Source organism: Sorex fumeus, unplaced genomic scaffold, assembly GCF_029834395.1.
Source record: "Sorex fumeus unplaced genomic scaffold, SorFum_2.1 ptg000164l, whole genome shotgun sequence".
Taxonomy (NCBI): domain Eukaryota; kingdom Metazoa; phylum Chordata; class Mammalia; order Eulipotyphla; family Soricidae; genus Sorex; species Sorex fumeus.
This window is the reverse complement of record NW_026606221.1, coordinates 411338-430606: the sequence shown is the minus strand read 5'-3', so window position 1 is coordinate 430606 and position 19269 is coordinate 411338. Positions and strand designations below refer to the sequence as shown.

Sequence of the window (19269 nt, the reverse complement as noted above, 5' to 3'; positions counted from 1 at the left end):
TCTTACAAAAACTGCAAGACGGGCTGGAGGGGCCGCGGCCAAGAGGACCCGCAAAGGCAGGCAGCACTTCTGATCGTGTTGTTCCAGAAGCGTCTATAGGTCATGCCAAGACTCCATCTCACCCACATTGTCATTCTATAGACCAATGGGACTGGTTTTGTGGCATATGGCAGGTGGATTCGGCCAAGAGGCAGAACCCCCCGCCTTCCTCCCGCCTGCTCCCTCCTCCCACCAGCCCAGCAGGGGCAAGTGTGCCCACCTCAGGGACAAAAGGGAGAAACCCAAGAGCTGGGGGCCATCGGGAGTGTGAGGAGCATGTGGTTCTGAGGAATGTTCTAGAAGCTCATTCTTCGGAACTCTAGCTAGCCTTACATCTCCAAGGGCACTTTCATATATTTATTGAAAATTTAAAAATGGAATCACTATGAGATAGACCCTTATAGCTCTTCATGATCAGGTTTCAGTCACACAGTGCTCCAACACCCGTCCCTCCACCAGGGCACATTTCCCAGCACCAGGGTCCCCAGGGTCCCTCCCACCCCCCCCCATCCCCTAACCCCTGCCTGCCTCTATGGCAGGTAATTCTCTCTCTCTCTCTCTCTCTCTCTCTCTCTCTCTCTCTCTCTCTCTCTCTCTCCCTCCCTCCCTCCTTCCCTCCTTTTGGGCATTGTGGTTTGCAATACGGATACTGTCAGGCTATCAGAAATGGAAAGGGATATTCAAAGGTCACTTTATTATTATTATTATTATTACTACTACTACTGCTTTTTGGGTGACACCTGGTGATGCTCAGGGGTTCCTCCTGGCTCTGCTCTCAAGAATTACCTCTGGCGGTGCTCAGGGGACTGTATGAGATGCCGGGGATCAAACCGGGGTTGGCCAGGTGCAAGGCCAACACCCTCACCCTTCCCGCTGTACTATCACTCCAGTCCCCCTAAGGGCACATTTTTTTTTGCTTTTTGGGGTCACACACGGCGATGCACAGGAGTTACTCCTGGCTCTGCACTCAGGAATTACCCCTAGCAGTGCTCAGGGGACCATATGGGATGCTGGGAATCGAACTCAGGTCAGATCTATGTGCAAGGCAAACGCCCTACCAGCTGTGCTATCACTCCAGCCCCCTAAGGGCACTTTTAAAGAGGGTATTTAGTCCATAGAGAACACATATGCACTAGAATGACAAAGTTTTCATCGTCCAGGGTTATCTTGTCACTTTGAAGACAACCAATCATCACAGGGGAAAGGATTTGGGGGAAGCGAGGCCCTGGATGCAGGCGGGAAATCTCTGAGACGGAACCCGTCAGATGGAATCCATGAATGAAAGCCAGGGCCACTACTGCCAACGGTCCTTCAAAGACGAGGGCCTCAGAACGAGTTAATAGACATGTTAGTGTTTCAGATATTAAGATATTCAGAGACAGTCGCAGGGAAAGATGGAAGGAAATGGAGTGAGCACATTAATCTCCTGGGCATCTGAGTCAGTCAAATTCTGTCCAGTTAGCCCTAGAACCAGTGTCTTCCTGCCAATCACGGGGAGTTTTCTGACCCACATCTTTCAGGGCTGAAACTGCAATGCCTCCTTCTTCCACATGCCCCAGAGTTCTACTTGACTTCAGGGAAAGTTCAAACAGTGGTTCCGAAAGTTAACACACCCACCAGGGCTGTCTTTTCCACCCAAGAGGCAATAATTACGGTAGAACTTGCCTCACGTGAAATTTTATTTTAGCTATTAAAATACTTTCCAGTACAGCTAAGCAGCGAGAGAGAGAGAGATTCTGGTTGTTTTAGAAACGAGTGAACATTTTCCTTGGTTTCTTTAGGGTGTTACCACCATGAACGGCGGATTAAAGGGAGGGCTGGGTGTAGACTTTCTGTGGAAGGCCATGGCACATGGTCCTGAGGGGAGATTTTTCTGGACGGAAAATTTTCCCTTGGTTCTTGAGGTTGGCTTTGAGATCACCCTAATGGATAATCTTAACGAAAAATTTTAAAAGGCTCACTTGGTACAGAAAGTCTCTTTGCCCTCTTCTAAGTGGAATGATTCCGTTTTAGATTCTTTGGGCTGAAAAACTAACTTGAGAAGGTTGAACTCCCGCTCTCTCCTGAGTTCCCACTGGAAAGTTCCCAGGGGACCCAAGGAACTGCACCAACACTGCCTCAGGGGACTCAAACCACACACAGGGGTGTGTGGGCACGGTGACCTGAGGACTAGGCTCCCTTCCCAACTTGCATTTACAAGCTTCCCGGCACCTTCTCAGGCCACTTCATGGCCCCTGAGGAATGTTCTAGAATGTTCTAGAACTCCTCATAGACGTTCCGGTTGCATGTGGGGTGGAACCATCTGGATTTCCCCCATTAGTCTTCTGTCCCCCTTGGGCCCACCAGCGGGAGCTCATCTCCAAAGCTCACAGGAGCACACATGAAGAGAGAACAGTGCCTATATTTTGGTGTTGATGTGAATCTGGGGTGTGTGTGGGGTGGGGGTGGGGGAAGGGTGTTGCCTCAGTAGATTAGGGAGAATCTGTCCTCCCCCCGAAACCAACAACAGGTGTGCTGCATGATTGGATAGGTCAGAGGTGTGATTTGGAATTCCATTTGCCATTTTGGATTTAGTATTTCTTGGGGGACAGGGGTGGTTGGCGCAGGGGGAATTGCAGAGGGGAGGAACCACAAGCATGATAGGTTTGTGCTGTAATTCATGCTAGCTAATTTATTTTTATTATTATTATTTTTGGGCTGGAGTGATAGCACAGTGGTAGGGCATTTGCCTTGCACGCGACCGACCCGGACGACCCGGGTTCAATTCCTCTGCCCCTCTCGGAGAGCCCAGCAAGCTACCGAGAGTATCTTGCCCGCACAGCAAAGCCTGGCAAGTTCCCTGTGACGTATTCGATATGCCAAACACAGTAACAACAAGTCTCACACTGGAGTCGTTACTGGGCCTGCTCGAGCAAATCGATGAACAATGGGAGAACAGTACTACAGTACTATTATTATTATTATTTTGGCTTTTTGGATTACATCTGGCGATGCTCAGAGGTTCCTCCTGGCTCTGCACTCAGGAATTACTCCTGGCGGTGCTCAGGGGACCATATGGCATACCAGGGATCAAACCTGGATCGGTCGCATGCAAGGCAAATGCCCTCCCCTCTGTGCTATCGTTCGGGCTCTGCAAGCCAATTGTCTTAACTAGAAAACCAGAATAGACACTTGCTGGTGTTTATGGGAAGACTAAAGAAGAGCGTTTGGGCATGGAAACGCTTGCTGGGGCGGGGTGGGGTTTTCTGAGAGGGTGTGATGAGGGGCCGGTGGCCTCGGCCCCAGTTGCGGGGAGGCAGAGGACCACCTCAGGTTTTGAATGTGGCCTCTCAGAGGAACCCTGCCGTGTACACTCCAAGGGGCGCTTGGGGAAACCCCATCCAATTACGGGCAACGTGGCGTCAATACACTAAGTGGATTCTCTGAAACCCCAAATCCTTCCAACATCGCCTCCCAACCCCCGCACTTAAAAATACTGGCGAGAGCCAGAGAGTAATATTCTTGTGGCCTCGGCGTTTGCTAGGCCAGATGGAATCCATTTGGCAAGGAAAGGGTGTCAATCTGTGTTTGGATTCAGAGGCTCCCTGGGGTTGGGGGTGGGGGGGGGGAAACGGTTCCAATATGTTGGCTGGTGGGAGCGAGAGAAAACTCCGGGGCTGGGTAGGCGTTTTTTGCAAACTCTCGGCAATAAATCCGGGACTCCACACAAAAGCCACACTGGTGCCCTTTACAGACCCCTGCGGGGAGGCCAGGGAGGCCCCTTCTGGGCGGGAGAGGAGCAGGGACACCCGCTGACTACGTGGAGGCTCAAGGGATGCCCGGGACCTACATTTCCTTTCTCGTCTGTCCCGATCACTGATAAGTCAGCAGGAAGTGACCAATGGCTCTTGTGATTTTTCTGCCTGGGGAAACTTTAGTGGCGAAGGGGCTGCGGACCTCGGGGGTCATTTCGAGACACGTCATCGTAAGGGCAAAACTGACACCATGACGGGCGGCAGAAATGAGGAAAATCAGCTGGAACTGAAACAGATTCCGTTTCCCAGCAATAAAACACTGTGTAACTGGCCAACCTGAACCCACCGGGGAGAGTTCCTGGGCCCAGCAAGTGGGCTCGATGAATCAATTCTCACCAGGCCCCAGAAGTTGCTTTTCGTTAACCCTAAAAGAACGAGAAGCCTATGGAATCATAAAATACTGGAAACTATTGTTTAACTGTTGCCTGACCACTGTTACCCTAGACACTTGCCCAAACACCTTTGTTTGGTAACTAAGATTCTTTCTGAAACAATAAGGCATGTGCTGCTTGTGCCATCAAACCCTATATAAACTGCATGCTGCCTGAAGTCGGGGGGTCGCCATCAAGAGACCACTCTGTGGGTGAGATCGTTGACCCCAGTACACTGGAATAAAACTCCTACTGCTTTTGCATTATCAAGTTTGTGTCTCTGTTCGTCTCGCCGCTTGGGAACCCAGAATCCCGTGCTTAACACCATCAAACTCAGAGTGTCTTGCAAGAACCCCACCTCCCGCCTGCCCCGTGCTCAGAGCAGGGGGTCAGGGTAAGCTGGGCAGCGAGCTCGTGGTCTAAAGGCTGGGTGGGCTCCCACGGGTGCATTTTGCTCCTCGCTTTCCTTGAGTTAACGGCAACGGGAGCAGCAAGCATCAGGGTGACTCACGTCAACCCTGCAACAAGCAGGGAACTCTGGGGTTAGGGATAGGCACGATGACCAGCAATGACCCTCAGGAGAGGGTCAGGGAGGCGTCACCAAGTCGCTTCCGTTCAGACCACTGCTGGCTTCCCTTGAGGTCCAGGGCTTGAGAAGAAAGTGACTTCCATGGGTCAGACACCTCGGGGTGGCTTATTCCTTTGTTCTGTCAATGGGGGCGCGGATGGAGCAAGCTGGCGGTCGGGTCGGAAATGTCCTTGATCCATCCGCGGGGCCTCGGCAGCAGCTGAGCCCAGGCTCGTTGCGGGGGGCTGCCGGGGACGTAGGAGTCAGGAGTCTCCAGCGCCTGAGTCTGGAGGGTGGGCAAACCCAGGCTAGTCCTGGGGACGCTTTAGTGACCCGTTAGCCCCGAGCCCACAGGTTCCTCCTTCACGGCACCGAACCTTGACGTTAGGGATGCAAAGACAGACTCGTAAGAAATGGGCTGTGGTGGGACTGGAGCGATAGCACAGCTGGGAGGGCGTTTGCCTTGCACGCGGCCAACCCGGGTTCAATTCCCAGCATCCCATAGGGTCCCTTGAGCACCACCAGGAGTGATTCCTGAGAGCAGAGCCAGGAGGAAACCCTGAGCATCGCCGGGTGTGACCCAAAAAGAAAAAAAAAGAGGGACCCTCCAGTAAGCTCAGGATAGTCAGGGTGTGTGATCAGGGACCCCCTGAGATGGCGCCCTGGGTGGTTGCCTGGGGACATGGCTTCCCCGTGGCGTTTCCGTTGTGTTTCTGAGTCGTGCTGAAGGCTACATCCTTTCCTCTGCTATAACTCTGATGCTTCTGAGATAACCCCCGGCACCAGCCTTGGGGACAAGGGATGTCTCCAAAGAAGAACCAACAATTTCCAGACCCCTTCCTCTCCCTGTCTTCTTTCCTAAACTGAGCCTTGAGGTCAGGGAAGTCAGCGTTTCCCGTGGAGAGAGATCCCCTCCCCTCCCATCCCCTTGTCCCCTTCCCCTCCCCCACCCCTACTCTGACTGTTGCAACACCTCTTCCTCCCAGAAAAAGTGGGTGGGAGGTGGGAAAGATGAATGGGGGAAGACGATAGCGGAGCCCGCGGCTGCCAGGAAAAACTCGCTTTGATGCAGTTCAATTCGTCCTCCGTGTCAGAGGCAGTGACTCCCAACGAACTAATTTTAAGATGCTGTAACCGAAAATAGCCATGCCAGGCCTGACGCGGGAGGTGGGTGCGGGGGAGACTGCCCGCTGGGGAGCGGGGCCCAGAGGGGTGGGTGGTGTCTGCTGAGGGTCAGGTGGGCGCAGGAGGGCCCCCGCTGGCCAGGATTTCCAGGGAAGGGGGCGGGGGAGGGCACGGAGTGGGGCGGGGAGGGGATTTGGAACTTCCAAATATCCTGGCCACGGGAGATGTCCCACGAATCACAAATCGAAGATGCGCGCATGTCCAGCCCCCTAAGGACAGAGGCTCTGGCTGCGGCCTTGGCGTCTTCTGGGACAGGGTCGCTCCCCGCGTGCAGGTGGGAATCGTTAGGGCCAGCACGTTCCGGGAACGACATCCCACTCGCTCTCCCAAGGGCGGCCCCGCGTGCAGAGACCAGAACAGTCTGAGCAGCTGAGAACACTCGGGCCAAGCACGGAGGCTCCCTCCTGCCCCTGCTTCGCCCTGGGAGGGGGAGTGAGAGGGGCTCTGGCGTTTTTCGGAGAGCGGGGTGCTCCGGGACCCACTGCCAGGGCGGCCCGGGGTGCAAGCCACATCTGGCAAGGCTCTGGGTGGCCTGGGGCGCTGCCTCAGCCCCCTGGGAGGGTCCAGTTCCAGACGAAAGTGGAGAAAGTGGCTTCAGGAGATCCCAGAAACTTGGGGGTGGGGGTGTGCGTGCGCCCGTGCGTGTGTGGTGGCGGGGCCTTCCCAAAGCTGAGGGCTGCTGCCCTGGCAGGGGACGGGGCCTGGCATTATGTTCAAGGAGAGAAGGCCAGGAGACAGGAGGGAAAGAAGGAGAAGGAGGGTTTCCACAGCGCCTTCCTGCATCTCCCTGCGGGCTCGCCGCCCCTTTCCGTTCTACCCTCTTTCATTCCTTCTTCCTCTTCCTTTCTTCCTCCCTCCCTCCCTCCCTTCCTTCCTTCCTTCCTTCCTTCCTTCTTTCCTTCCTTCCTCCCTTCCTCCCTTCCCTCCCTCCCTCCTTCCTTCCTTCATTTCCTTCCTTCCTTCCTTCCTTCCTTCCTTCCTTCCTTCTTCCTTCCTTCCTTTCTTTTCTTTCTTTCTCTCTCTTATTTTCTCTCTTCTTTCTTTCTTTCTTTCTTTCTTTCTTTCTTTCTTTCTTTCTTTCTTTCTTTCTCTCTCCCTCCCTCCCTCCCTCCCTCCCTCCCTCCCTCCCTTCCTTCCTTTCTTTCTTTCTCTCTTATTTTCTTTCTTTCTTTCTTTCTTTCTTTCTTCCCTCCCTTCTCTCTCTTCTTCCTCCCTCCCTCCCTCCTTCCTTCCTTCCTTCCTTCCTTCTTTCCTTCCTTCCTCCCTTCCTCCCTTCCCTCCCTCCCTCCTTCCTTCCTTCATTTCCTTCCTTCCTTCCTTCCTTCCTTCCTTCCTTCCTTCTTCCTTCCTTCCTTTCTTTTCTTTCTTTCTCTCTCTTATTTTCTCTCTTCTTTCTTTCTTTCTTTCTTTCTTTCTTTCTTTCTTTCTCTCTCCCTCCCTCCCTCCCTCCCTCCCTCCCTCCCTTCCTTTCTTTCTTTCTCTCTCTTATTTTCTTTCTTTCTTTCTTTCTTTCTCTCTCCTTCTTTCTTTCTTTTTTTCTTTCTCTCCTCCTTCCTTTCATTTTTGAAATCTTAAACCCCATTTCTGGCTTGCATTTGGTAGGATTCCTGTTCTGGCTTTTATTAAAAACAGATTTTATGCGGTCAGAATTCTCCCTCTAAACAGGCACTTTAAGCAGGCGTAGGCTCCTGACCGTGGTTCTCTCTCTCTCTCTCTCTCTCTCTCTCTCTCTCTCTCTCTCTCTCTCTCCCTCTCTCTCTCCCTCTCTCCCCCCTCCCACTCCCTCCCTCTCTCTCTCTCTCTCTCTCTGGTGACCCCCTCATCACAAAGACCTCGGGGAGCACCCTCCCAGAGCACCGAGCTGGCCCGAAACTTGAAGGCTCAGCACAAAACCGCCAACTTCCCTCTTTCCCTCTGAACTCTTGTTTCTGTTTTCCATTTGAGACTCTTGGCCAGGCAAGTCAAGTCTGGCTTGAACTTGAGAATGTTCTAGAAGTTTTGAAAAACACAACTGCTCTCTCATACATTCCCTTCGCCCCGGACCCCCGTCAACCACCTAGCGACTCCCCTTCTCCAGTCCCGAGTTTGCTGAATCCTGTCCCGTGTGCGAGCCTCAAGCTGGGAAACACCCAGGATGACCCTGCGCCCCCCACCCCGCCCCCTGAACTAGCAGGTCAGCTCCCCACAGCGTCTTTCCCTCCCCGAGAGCACTGGCGACCCCCAAGCTTAGGAGCCCGAAGACACAGCAGCATGCAAGCAGGCAACACATGCCCCCGGGACGGGCCCCCAATGCCCCTTTCCCCACTGCTCTGGTTCTTTCTGACAGCAAAACAGACAAAGTGCCCAGCGCCAGGGGCCGGGGGCGGGCTGCCCCCTCCCACCCCTGCAGGCACCTGAGTCCTGACACCATCCTTGTGTCCTGCCTGCAGGGAAGCTCCTTGGGAATGTGTGTGTGTGTACACACGAGTGCGTGCTTGTGTGTGTGTGTGTGTGTGTGTGTGTGTGTGTGTGTGTTCTATAGCAGTAAGGGGAGATATATGTCTCCCTCTCTGTCTTTCTGTCCTCTGTACCCCGCAGAAATATTATTATTTCATTTTTGCTTTGGACAACCTGGCAGGCCACCAAATGTAACCTGCCCACACGGCAGAGTCTGGCAAACTCCCCGTGGCATCCCCAATATGCCAAATACCAGTAACAATGATGGGTCTCATTCTCCTAACCCTGGAAGAGCCTTGAATGTGGCACTTTTTAAAAAAAAAAAATCTCAGGGCTAAGACGAAGGAGACGTTACTGGGGCCTGCTCGAGGCAATCGACGAACAACAGGATGGTCGTGATCGTGACTGTACCCCAGAGCCAGTGACTGGACACTTTTCTGCTGTCGTCACTGGAAGAAAGTGACCAACTGCCGGGGATTGGGCAGAGGGACGCGGGTGCCCCAGGTCGCAGAGGGTCCCTGGAGGGCAGCCTGGGCCAGACACCCAGTCTTACCTCCCCTACACAGGGGACAAGGCCCATCTCCGGGGAGGCTGGGGCGGGGGGAGGAGCCCCTCATAGGCCTAGTCTGCAGAGGTGCACAGACGGCCCCTCCTATACAACGGAGCTCAGTTCTGGAGAAATGAGAATCCATCTCTCTCTCTCTCTCTCTCTCTCTCTCTCTCTCTCCCTCTCTCTCCCTTTCTCTCCCTCTCTCTCCCTCCTCTCTCTCTCCCTTTCTCCCTCCCATCTCCCTCTCTCTCTCCCTTTCTCCCTCCCATCTCCCTCTCTCTCTCCCTCTCTGTCTCTCTCGTTCCCTCTCTCCTCTCCCTCTCTCCCCTTCTCTCCCTGTCTCCCTCCCTCCTCCATCTCTCTCTCTCACACTCATACTCTCTCTGCCTGTCTCTCTCCCTCTCTCCCTCTTTTACTCCCTGTCTCCCTCTTTCTCTCTCTCTCCCCCTTTCTCTCTCTCTCTCTCCCTCTCCCTGTCTCTTGTGCACATACACATTCATATACACACGTGTGCATGTGCACACACACACACGTGTACCCACATACACATACACACACTCGCACGCATGCACACTCTTGAGTATGCATGCACACCCCCACGCATACATACACACGCATACACACATATGCACACACACACACACTTGCACACGCTCACACACTCACACTCACTCAGAGATTTGAGAGCACCTATCTCTCCCTTTGATGAGGACTTTGCTTTTTGGGTCCCACCCAGCGATGCTCAGGGCTGACTCTTGGCTCTGCATTCAGGAATCACCCCTGGCGGTGCTCGGGGGACCCTATGGGATGCTGGGAATCGAACCCGGGTTGGCCGTGTGCAAGGCAAACGCCCTACCCACTGTGCTATGGCTCCAGCCTCCTTGATGAGGACTTTGAAGGGTACCAAGCATGACAGTGCTTTCCAAGGGAGCAAACGGCCCAAGTCCTTAGCCCGCCGGGTTTGGGCGACCACCTTTGGGGCTGGTCCCACCCAATGGGGGAGGCAGACACAGTCCAGCAGGTCCCCCAACCAAGGCCCTATTTAAGAGCCTTGTCAGGCTCCCTGAGCTCTACACCCCACGTCTTGAACAGGGCCACCAGGGGGTGGGGGCGAAGTCCCTTCCTGTCTGCAGCCCACGAGGGAAGGATTTGCTTTGTGCAATGTCCAATGACTCAATCCCATGAATCAGATGAATGAAAGACTCGACTTGCTGTCAACTGGCCAACCTTGGGCCTTCCCCAAACCCCCGATTCAGGGGGGTGGGGACCCCCCACCGTGTCCTATGATTTTCAACATTTCAGATTATTCTGAGACGATTCCGACTAACTGAAGTGGCGGTGGTCGGAATGGGGACCGACCTTAAAGCTGCCTTTATAGGGACCATCTTGTCCCTCGGGGAGAAGGTGCTGGGACTCCAGGAACCTGAGCTTCTGCCTCCTGGATTCCCTAACAAGCGTGGCAGGCTGCCCGGCTGTGTTTCAACGGGCCTCCGTGAAAACTAATAAGACGGGACTGCAAAGGTGGTTCAGAGGGCAGGTAAGATACTCTCCTTGGTGTCCCCGGAAGCGGCCACTTGGCTAGCCACTTTCTCCCTCACGGCCTACACAGGGCTGCCCCTAGGGTCACTCCTGCAGACTCAGTTTGCTTTGGCACCATTACTCTGTTTGTTAAGACTTGGAAGTGGATCTCTGGCCCGCCAGCCCCCTCCCCTGCCCCGAGAAAATTACAAACATGGATGAGACCGTCTTTGCGATGTTCTGTTCCAGGCTTTGTCTGCCATGCAGTGAGAAGAGAACCGAAGAGCACCCACCCCCCACCCAACAAGCACACAAAACCCAAAACAACCCCCAAACACTGCTCTCCCCGCCCGCCCCCTCCGCTTTCTGTTCTCTGCAGGACACTTACCTGGGGACACTGGGAGGGGCCCTCGTGGGCCGAGACGGAACTTGTGGAGGGGCCCCTAGCGAGTCGCTGCTGTTGGGGAAGGGGGGCAAAGGGCCCGGGCGGAATGGAACGGGGGGAGCCCCCGAGTGGGGGCCAGGAGAGGGGATGGCCGGAGCTGGCCCGCGGCTGGAGGCTGGCCGAGGGATCGGGGTGTTCAGCGCCGGCTTCCTTTGGTTGGTGGGGCTCGGAGGGGGCGACCTGGTGAGAGAGGGGGGACCAAGCTTTGCACTTCCTGCTTCCGTCCCGCGTGGCCTCTAAGATGCGGACGCGACCCAGGACTCTGATGGAGCGATGGGGGTGCAGGGGAGGTAGCTAAAAGGGAAAGGAACTTCCCTGACCCACCAGCCCTCTGGGCAAGCAACGAAGAAGGTTCTGGAAACACTGTGATTTAGTATGCTGGGGCCCACGTCTGGGGGTGCTTCAAGGGCCATCGTGGGGTACTGGGGATCGAACTGCAAGCCTTGGCACGTGTGAGGCATCTGCCCTACCACTTGAGGTGTCCCGCCACCCCCCACCTCTGCGCCCCCTTCTGTCCCCCGCCCCTGTGCTTCCTTCTTAGACTCTGTTCTGTGGGAGCTTCTCTACAATCCCTTCTTGCTACTTGATCCCCACATTCCAGAACTTCCTCTCTTATCGTAATCGTCATGTGACTGGGTAAGCTCTCCACCCCCTCACTAGCTCCCCCCGCCCCTTTCATCGTCACCCTGCCGGATGGCAATCCTTTTCACGGGCTGTAGAGTATTCCACTTGGGGCGACTGTGTGCTTGGGTTTGAAGGGTGCTGGGAACTGGCTTCCTACCTGCGGGAGTGAGGGATCCAGGAGTCGTCCACAGGTGGCGGCGCAGGGGTGAAGGTGGTGGCGGTATTGATGTCGCCGACGATGCCCAGGGCCTCCTTGAGAGCCTGATACATGCGCAGCATCTCGTCGCGACGCTGGGCCTGCTCGGCCGACTCCTCCATCAGCGTGTTCTGGTCCTCCGAGGAGTACAGCTGCGCCAGGAGCTCGGAGTTGATGAAATCTTTCACCTGCCGGACCGCAGGACCACAGGGCAGTGAGCCTCGGCGCTCAAGGTCCAGCGCTTCATTCCTGCATTCTCCCCCCCAACCCCAGGTCCAGGTTCTGGTTTCTGGGGTCCCCCAGGCTGCTGGCTCCCCTTAGGAGTTCATTCCCACTATCCCCTCTCCCTGCACTGGGTTGGGTCTGCCCCAACCCTGTGGAATGATGGTGACACCTCCCGCATGTCACTGTCATCTCATAAGAGGAATTTGTACCAACGACTGACTAGGAAACACAGAACCACCTATACTTATTTATGACAATCAAATAAAAAAAAATTCAGGCTCGGGTCACCTGGCCGAGGTCACACAGGACCGAGTTCAAGCACAAATCTGGTGTTTAGTGGGTCTCTCCATTCCTCAAATAAGCATAGCGCACTTTGGGCCTTTATAGATTGATTGATTGGTTGATTGATAGCTTTTTGGATCACACCTGGGCGCCGTGTAATCCCATCAATGGCCAAGACTCAGAGACTATAAAACCCAGCTCCTGGAAGAGAACAGCGCAGAGTCTCCTGCCCCCGCACCTGGCTGTCCTCACCAGGGCCCCTTGGAGGGGAACAGGTTGAGTTTTCCTCCCCGCCCTGACCAGGGCTCTGGCAGCCGAAGACCTCCAGAACCAGCCACCACCATGCTGAGACCACTCTCCGCACACATGAAGGTACCGGCAGAGGAACAAAGACACGCGGGTCCCGGGGTTGAGATCTCCAAGCCTACTCAGATCGGGGCTGAGCATCCTCCACCCAGATCCTCCAAATTCCAGTAGGTGGGGGTCACACCCACCACCTGGCCCCCTGGCGCCATGTAATCCCATCAACGGTCAAGATCCAGAGACTATAAAACCTAGCTCCCGGAAGCATGCAGCCACATTTGCGGCCGCGCGATATCTTATTATGACATCTTATTATCTCATTCCTACTTTGGACAAAGTGGCAGGCTACCGAATGTAACCTGCCCACACGGCAGAGTCTGGCAAACTCCCCGTGGCGTACCCAATATGCCAAATACCAGTAACAATGATGGGTCTCATTCTCCTAAAGAGCCTTGAATATAATCTCAGGGCTAGGATGAAAGAGACGTTACTGGGGCCTGCTCGAGGCAATCAACAAATAACCTGGCAATGCCCAGGAGTTCACTCACGAATCACTCCTGACGGTGCTCAGGGGACCCTACGGGATGCCGGGGATCGAACCTGGGTTGGCTGCGTGTAAGGCAAACACTTTCCCCGCTGTACTATCGCTCTGGTCCCCACTATGGCTTTTAGAAGAGATGGTTTCTCCAGAAGTGTCTCTATTTTACACGGTTAAACTAAGCATCCCAGTGAACCCAGGACCAGAAGAAATAACTGACTCGGGTTTGGTTCGTCTTCCTTTTCCTGTTAAGTGAGAGAGCTCAGAGCCAGAGCCGCGTTAATGACCGTGGCCATAAAACATGTGACTCGGCCCTGCCACAGAGGCAGGGTGGGGTGGGGGGTGGGGTGGGGGGTGGGAGGGATACTGGGACCCGTGGTGGTGGAAAATGGGCACTGGTGAAGGGATGGGTACTTGATCATTGTATAATTGGAACCCAAGCACAAAAATTCATAAGTCTACAACTGTACCTCATGGTGTTTCACTAATAAAAATTTAAAAATAAAAGTGATTTGGAAGAGCGGGACAACACACAGCTTCAACCCACCCAACAGCTGAGCTCATACATCGCTTCCCGGAGGTGAAATCCCAACTGCTCTCGGCCTATGAGATTGGAAACCCAGAGCGATGCACACGTGGGGGTCAGCAAAGAGACAAGGAGTTTGGGAGTGGGGTGGGGGGCTCTGTGGTAGGGCAGGGGCCACAGCTGCGGGAAGGGAACTTGGGCCAGATCACCTGGGCCCAGATGGGACCACCTCGCGTGCCAAGGGAATGCGTTTGAACTGGATCCACTTGGCAAGGGGGAGCAAGGGGAGGCTTTGAGCGAGGGAGCAGAACAGTCAGAGAACACTGGGCGGAATTACTTGGGCTGTGGTTGAAAGATTCTGCAGGGGTGACGGCTGGAGAAGTTGACAGATGGCTGCAGGTGGCTGATGAGATGGAGGTTGGCTTCGCTAGTGACGGACAGGCGAGAGAGGTGGAAATCGTGTCACGGAGGACAAGCTGCTGGACTGGGTGTGGTCTTATTTATTTTTTTGCTTTTTGGGTCACACCCAGTGATGCTCAGGGGTTGCTCATGATTCTGCACTCAGGAATCACTCCTGGAGGTGCTCGGGGGACCATATGGGATGCTGGGATCAAACCCGGGTTGGCTGCATGCAAGGCAATCGCTCTCCTCTCTGTGCTATCGCTCCAGCCCCTGGGTGTGGTCTTTATACGCACTGTCCATCGTCCTCCTGTTGTTCATCGATTTGCTCGAGCAGGCACCAGTAACGTCTCCACGGTGAGACTTGTTGTGACTGTTTTTGGCATATCGAATACGCCACGGGGAGTTTGCCAGGCTCTGTCGTGTGGGCGGGATACTCTTGGTAGCTTGCCGGGTTCTCTGAGATACCGACAAGCTACCGAGAGTGACAGAGGAATCGAACCCAGGTCGGCTGTGTGCAAGGCAAACGCTTTACCCGCTGTGCTATTGCTCTAGCCCTTGTCTTTATATATATATATATATAAAATTATAATTATTATTAGTTACAACAAAGTCTCCAATGGAGACGTTACTGGGCCCGCTCGAGCAAATCGACGATCAACGGGAGGGCCTTTACCTTTACCTTATTATAAAAAAGAAACATGGAGATTATTTACAGGATGGAAGATTTCAGAGCTTCGCTGGAATACACAGCTTCATGGGCCGCTGCTTCAACAGCGGTATTTCAATCTACGAACTTTCCAGGAATGTCACCGTCTCTAACACAAGAAATAATCGTTGTCATCCAAAACCACTTTGGGGCTGCCTTATTCTGGTAGAAGAGCTCGACCTCCAACTTTGACACAGGGTGAATCTCTCCACCCTTCTCTTTTAGCGCCTGAACCATCTTCAGCGACTGTAGCTTGCAACGCCTTTCCTTGAGATTCCTCAGGAAGTGTAATGCCTCCTTCAGCTGCTCTTTTCTTTTCTATTTATTTATTTATTTATTTATTTTTGGGTCATACCCGGCGATGCTCAGGGGTTCCTCCTGGCTCTGCTCTCAGGAATCACTCCTGGCGGTGCTTGGGGGACCCTATGGGGTGCTGGGAATCAAACCCGGGTTGATTGCGTGCAAGGCAGACGCCCTTCTCGCTGTGCTATTGCTCTGGCCCTCAGGGGTTCAACTAACACACAGAGCAGAGAAGAAATGTTCTAAATGCCTGTCCAGCTCTGCCGCCGACTGTCACCTCCCGGACAGGTGCTGCTGAATGGAGGGACCCGTGGGTGCGGTTTTGATGTGAAGGGCAAGGATGGAGAAGAGGCACATTCCCACCCTACAGGAAGTAGTGGGGGTTTGATGAGCAGCGGAGCTGAATATCCAATGTCAAGAGGGAGAGCTAGGGGCTAGAGCGAGGAGGAAAGACAGGGAGAGGCCGCCCCTTTTCTTGCAGTTAGCGCCCCTTGGAACATGCTTGCAGGAAACCCCCTCTGAGGGATGATCACTGTCCCATCTTCTTGGGCGGGGCGCGGGGAGTGCTCAATGAGGCAAAGTAGCTCAGACCCAGAAGCAGAGCTCTGTCCTCATGGCGGCCACCAGCCAGGCTGAGCGCCCTTGAAGCTTTCCATCTTTCTAGAGCATCACTTCGAAAGAATCAGTTAAACCCCGTTTCCAAGAAGCCCCTTCCAAGAACAGAGTTAAAGCAGATCTGAGCTAAGCGGCAGCTGTCAAACAAACCATGGAAGAAAACAAAACAAAAATCCCCAAATCGAAAAGCGGAGGGGTGCATGGCCATGGCTTCAGAGGCAAAAGGACTTAATCCAGAGCCCGGCAGCTTGCGGCAGAAAAGCGAATGGACCATGCGTTAAACTAAGGCGCCATGCCTCCCTGGGAGGGAAAGGGTGTTGCTCCCTTCCACCTTTTCTCCACCCTCCTGCCCCCTGCTACCCTCCCCCCCGGCAGCAAGGTGGCCACTGACTCAAAGCTTATGGGAAAGCCAGTTATGAGCTGGCGGTGACGGGGCAACTGCAGTCTCATGGGAAGGGGGGCGGTACTGACCCGTCCTTCACACCCTACCAAGGTCCTGAGTTGCCCTCCACGAGTGGCTCTCCGGCACAGCCATAACACCAGACGCACAGAAACCAATCTTGTAATTATCTGGCTCTTTGCAGAAATCCAACATTATATAATTCTCATAACCAGCTACAGAAAAAACAAAGTATTTCACAATGCCTTTTCAGCAATTCTGATCATTGGGGGGGAAATTCTAAACAATAATGGTGCATCTTTTGTCGAAATAATGAATGTAATCAATGTAGAGAAGAGTTAAGTGGAAATCATCTGCCTCACAGGCATTGGGAGGGGTGCGAAGGGGGTATATTGGGGTTCTTGGTGGGGAAAAATGAGTACTGGTGAAGGGAGAGGTGTTTGATCGTTGTACGACCAAGACTTAAACCAGACAGCTTAGTAACTTTTCCCACAGTGATTCAATAAATAAATATAAGATGAAAAATAAATAAATTAAATAAAACTATGAAAAAAAAAGTAAGGTGGAGTTCATGCCCAATTCAATCAGCTAATCAGTGGCTGAATAAATAGCAGTACTTCTACATAAAAAGAAATAAGAAAGAAAGAAAAAAAAAGCAGAGGGACCTGTCTCAGTGCACTGATGCAGAATGGACCGTGAATTAGTTCGGGCACCTTGAAATGCTGCACCCCGGAACTTGCAGCCGAAGAGGGAGATGTGTTCTGGCACCTGTGGGGATTCTTGGGGTGGGAGGTGTGAGAGATTAATCCATCAAGGCCAGCGAGGACAGATGCGGAGACTCAGTATCTCTATAGCCCCGTAGAGATGAAATGAGAGAACCTTTGTTTCGATAGCACAGCGGTAGGGCGTTTGCCTTGCACGCAGCCAACATGGTCGACCCGAGTTCGATTCCTCCGCCCCTCTCGGAGAGCCCGGCAAGCTACCGAGAGTATTCGATATGCCAAACACGGTAACAACAAAGTCTCCAATGGAGACGTTACTGGGCCCGCTCGAGCAAATCGACGATCAACGGGAGGGCCTTTACTTTTGTTTACATGATGCCTACTGGTTAGTGGACAAAAAGTTCTCATTTTGGGGACTGGAGCAATAGCACAGCGGGGAGGGCGTTTGCCTTGCACGCGGCCAACCCAGGTTCGATTCTCAGCATCCCATAGGGTCCCCTGGGCACCGCCAAGAGTAATTCCTGAGTGCAAAGCCAGGAGGAACCCCTGTGCTTCGTTGGGTGTGACCCAAAAAGCAAAAAAAAAGTTCTCATTTTGGCAAAACAGGGGGGTACGGGTGGGGGGCAGTGGGGTGCTGGTGTGAGAGCAAAGGAGACTGGAGAGAAAAACACACCCCTCTCTCTCTCACACACACACACAGCCCTCCAACTGCGTTCTGGTCAGCATTGCGTTGTGGGAACTGGAGATATAGCTTAGTGCCTTGCATGTGGCTGACCCGGGTTCAATCTCTGGTGCCCCCACAAACTGCAGGAGTAAGCCCTGAACATCCTTGGGTTGTGGCCCCCAAACAAACAAGCAATCAAACAACAACAAAACCCCAACTAAACGCCGTTTCATTCTGCACGGAAACATTCCCCTGTTCCAGCCTTGAAGGTGCTTGGAAGCAAAGGTTGGTGGGCACCTGGCGGGGGGGCATTTCCAGACACTCTGGGGGCTTTCCGAATTGATCGTGTATCAAGAGCACTGCTGCGTGAGTCAAGGATTATTTGTGACCCTGAAGGGCCAGGAGGCTTTGATTGGACGGCGTTTCGAAAGCGTCTCCCCGAAGGCTTTCCCGGAGCGCGCGCGGGACCTGAAATAATATTTACGCTATTCATTATAGCACCTTCGAGCCCCTCCGGCTCGCGCTGGTTTGCAGAGCCCTGCTCGCACCCCGTCTCGTTCCAGCTCCGACTTCGCGGGCTCCATAAACAGACTTGGCCGCCCTGCGTCCTTCTGCGGAGCGGAAAGGAATGTGAGGTCATTAAACCTTCACCACATGCTTCTTCGCTCCCCCTGGCTTTAACCCTTCCCTGGCCGCCTCGCAGTCTTTCTGGACTCAGGTGGTCTTTGTCTTCGTGACCGAGTGCGTGGCAAGGCCCCTGCGAACAGAGCCCTGCCTGCAGTTGGCGTGTCCCCCCCCGTGGCTGGCCCCGGAGTGCGGAGGGATGAGTCCGTGGGCCGGGGCGCGGTAACTGCCACTTTCCTGGAGAAGTTTCCAGCTGGGAAACTGGAACTGCGCTAGCGCCTGGAGATACGTCGATTCCCCACAGTTCTCACCACAGAAGTCTCTCTCCCTTTCCCGGGGGTGGGGGGGGGGGGGATTTATCTCCTTCTTGAATGAGGGATGCTCTTCAACTCACGCAGAACAAGCAAGGAACCCCCGGGTTGTGACCCCAAGCTGGAGAGTGCACAGAGTGAGTCTCCTGTGTCAGAAATGGATCCAAGCGTTCTCCCCACGACTCAGTATCAGGGGTCCACACCCTGTGCCCGTCAGGACTCGTTTCTTTTTTTTTCTTTTTGGGTCACACCCAGTGATGCTCAGGGGTTCCTCCTGGCTCTGCACTCAGGAATCACTCCTGGCGGTGCTCGGGGGACCCTGTGGGATGCCGGGGATCGAACCCGGGTAGGCCGTGTGCAAGACAAATGCCCTCCCCACTGTGCTATTGCTCCGTTTCTTCTTCCTTTCTTTCTTTCTTTCTTTCTTTCTTTCTTTCTTTCTTTCCTTCCTTCCTTCCTTCCTTCCTTCCTTCCTTTCTTTCTTCTTCTTCTTTTTTAAAAATTTGTATTAGTGAAACACCATGAGGTACAGTTGTAGACTTACAAATTTTTGTGCTTGGGTTTCAGTTATACAGTGATCGAGTGCCCATCCCTCCACCAGTGCCCATTCTCCGCCACCACGGGTCCCAGTATCCCTCCCTTGCTCCGTTTCTTGAGCAGGACTCTGAGTTCAATCTAGCCGCAAAGACGTGCTCTAGCATTTCAAGCGTGCTCTCATCGTCTCCAAAGCAAGTGTGTGGGACCACCCTCCCCATCACACGCATGTCAGTTACAGAAAGTTCGGCAAGCAGCACACACGTCACCAGTGAAACCCCCAAGATGAGAGGGAAGATGGCATGGGCGGGGGGATGTGTCCCTGCAGCAGCTCACACGCCCAGTGTGAAATGTCTCTGGGTCCTGACAAAGCTGCAGGAAGCGGCAGAGT

General features: G+C 53.9%; 1 protein-coding gene across 5 annotated transcripts in view; it reads right to left on the bottom strand.

The window, feature by feature from the left end:
• The window catches only part of DNM3 (dynamin 3), a 270137-nt gene that overhangs the window by 12960 nt on the left and 237908 nt on the right, over positions 1–19269 (bottom strand). For 3 of the 5 annotated variants that reach the window (XM_056107388.1, XM_056107384.1, XM_056107386.1), the window contains 2 exons: positions 11688–11914; positions 10850–11086 (listed from right to left, as the gene is read on the bottom strand). In XM_056107388.1, coding sequence (XP_055963363.1) covers positions 10850–11086; positions 11688–11914 — 464 coding nt within the window. Of the gene's footprint in view, positions 1–5073; positions 5150–10849; positions 11087–11687; positions 11915–19269 lie in introns of those variants that run through there. The other 2 variants (XM_056107385.1, XM_056107389.1) reach the window with 1 other exon arrangement.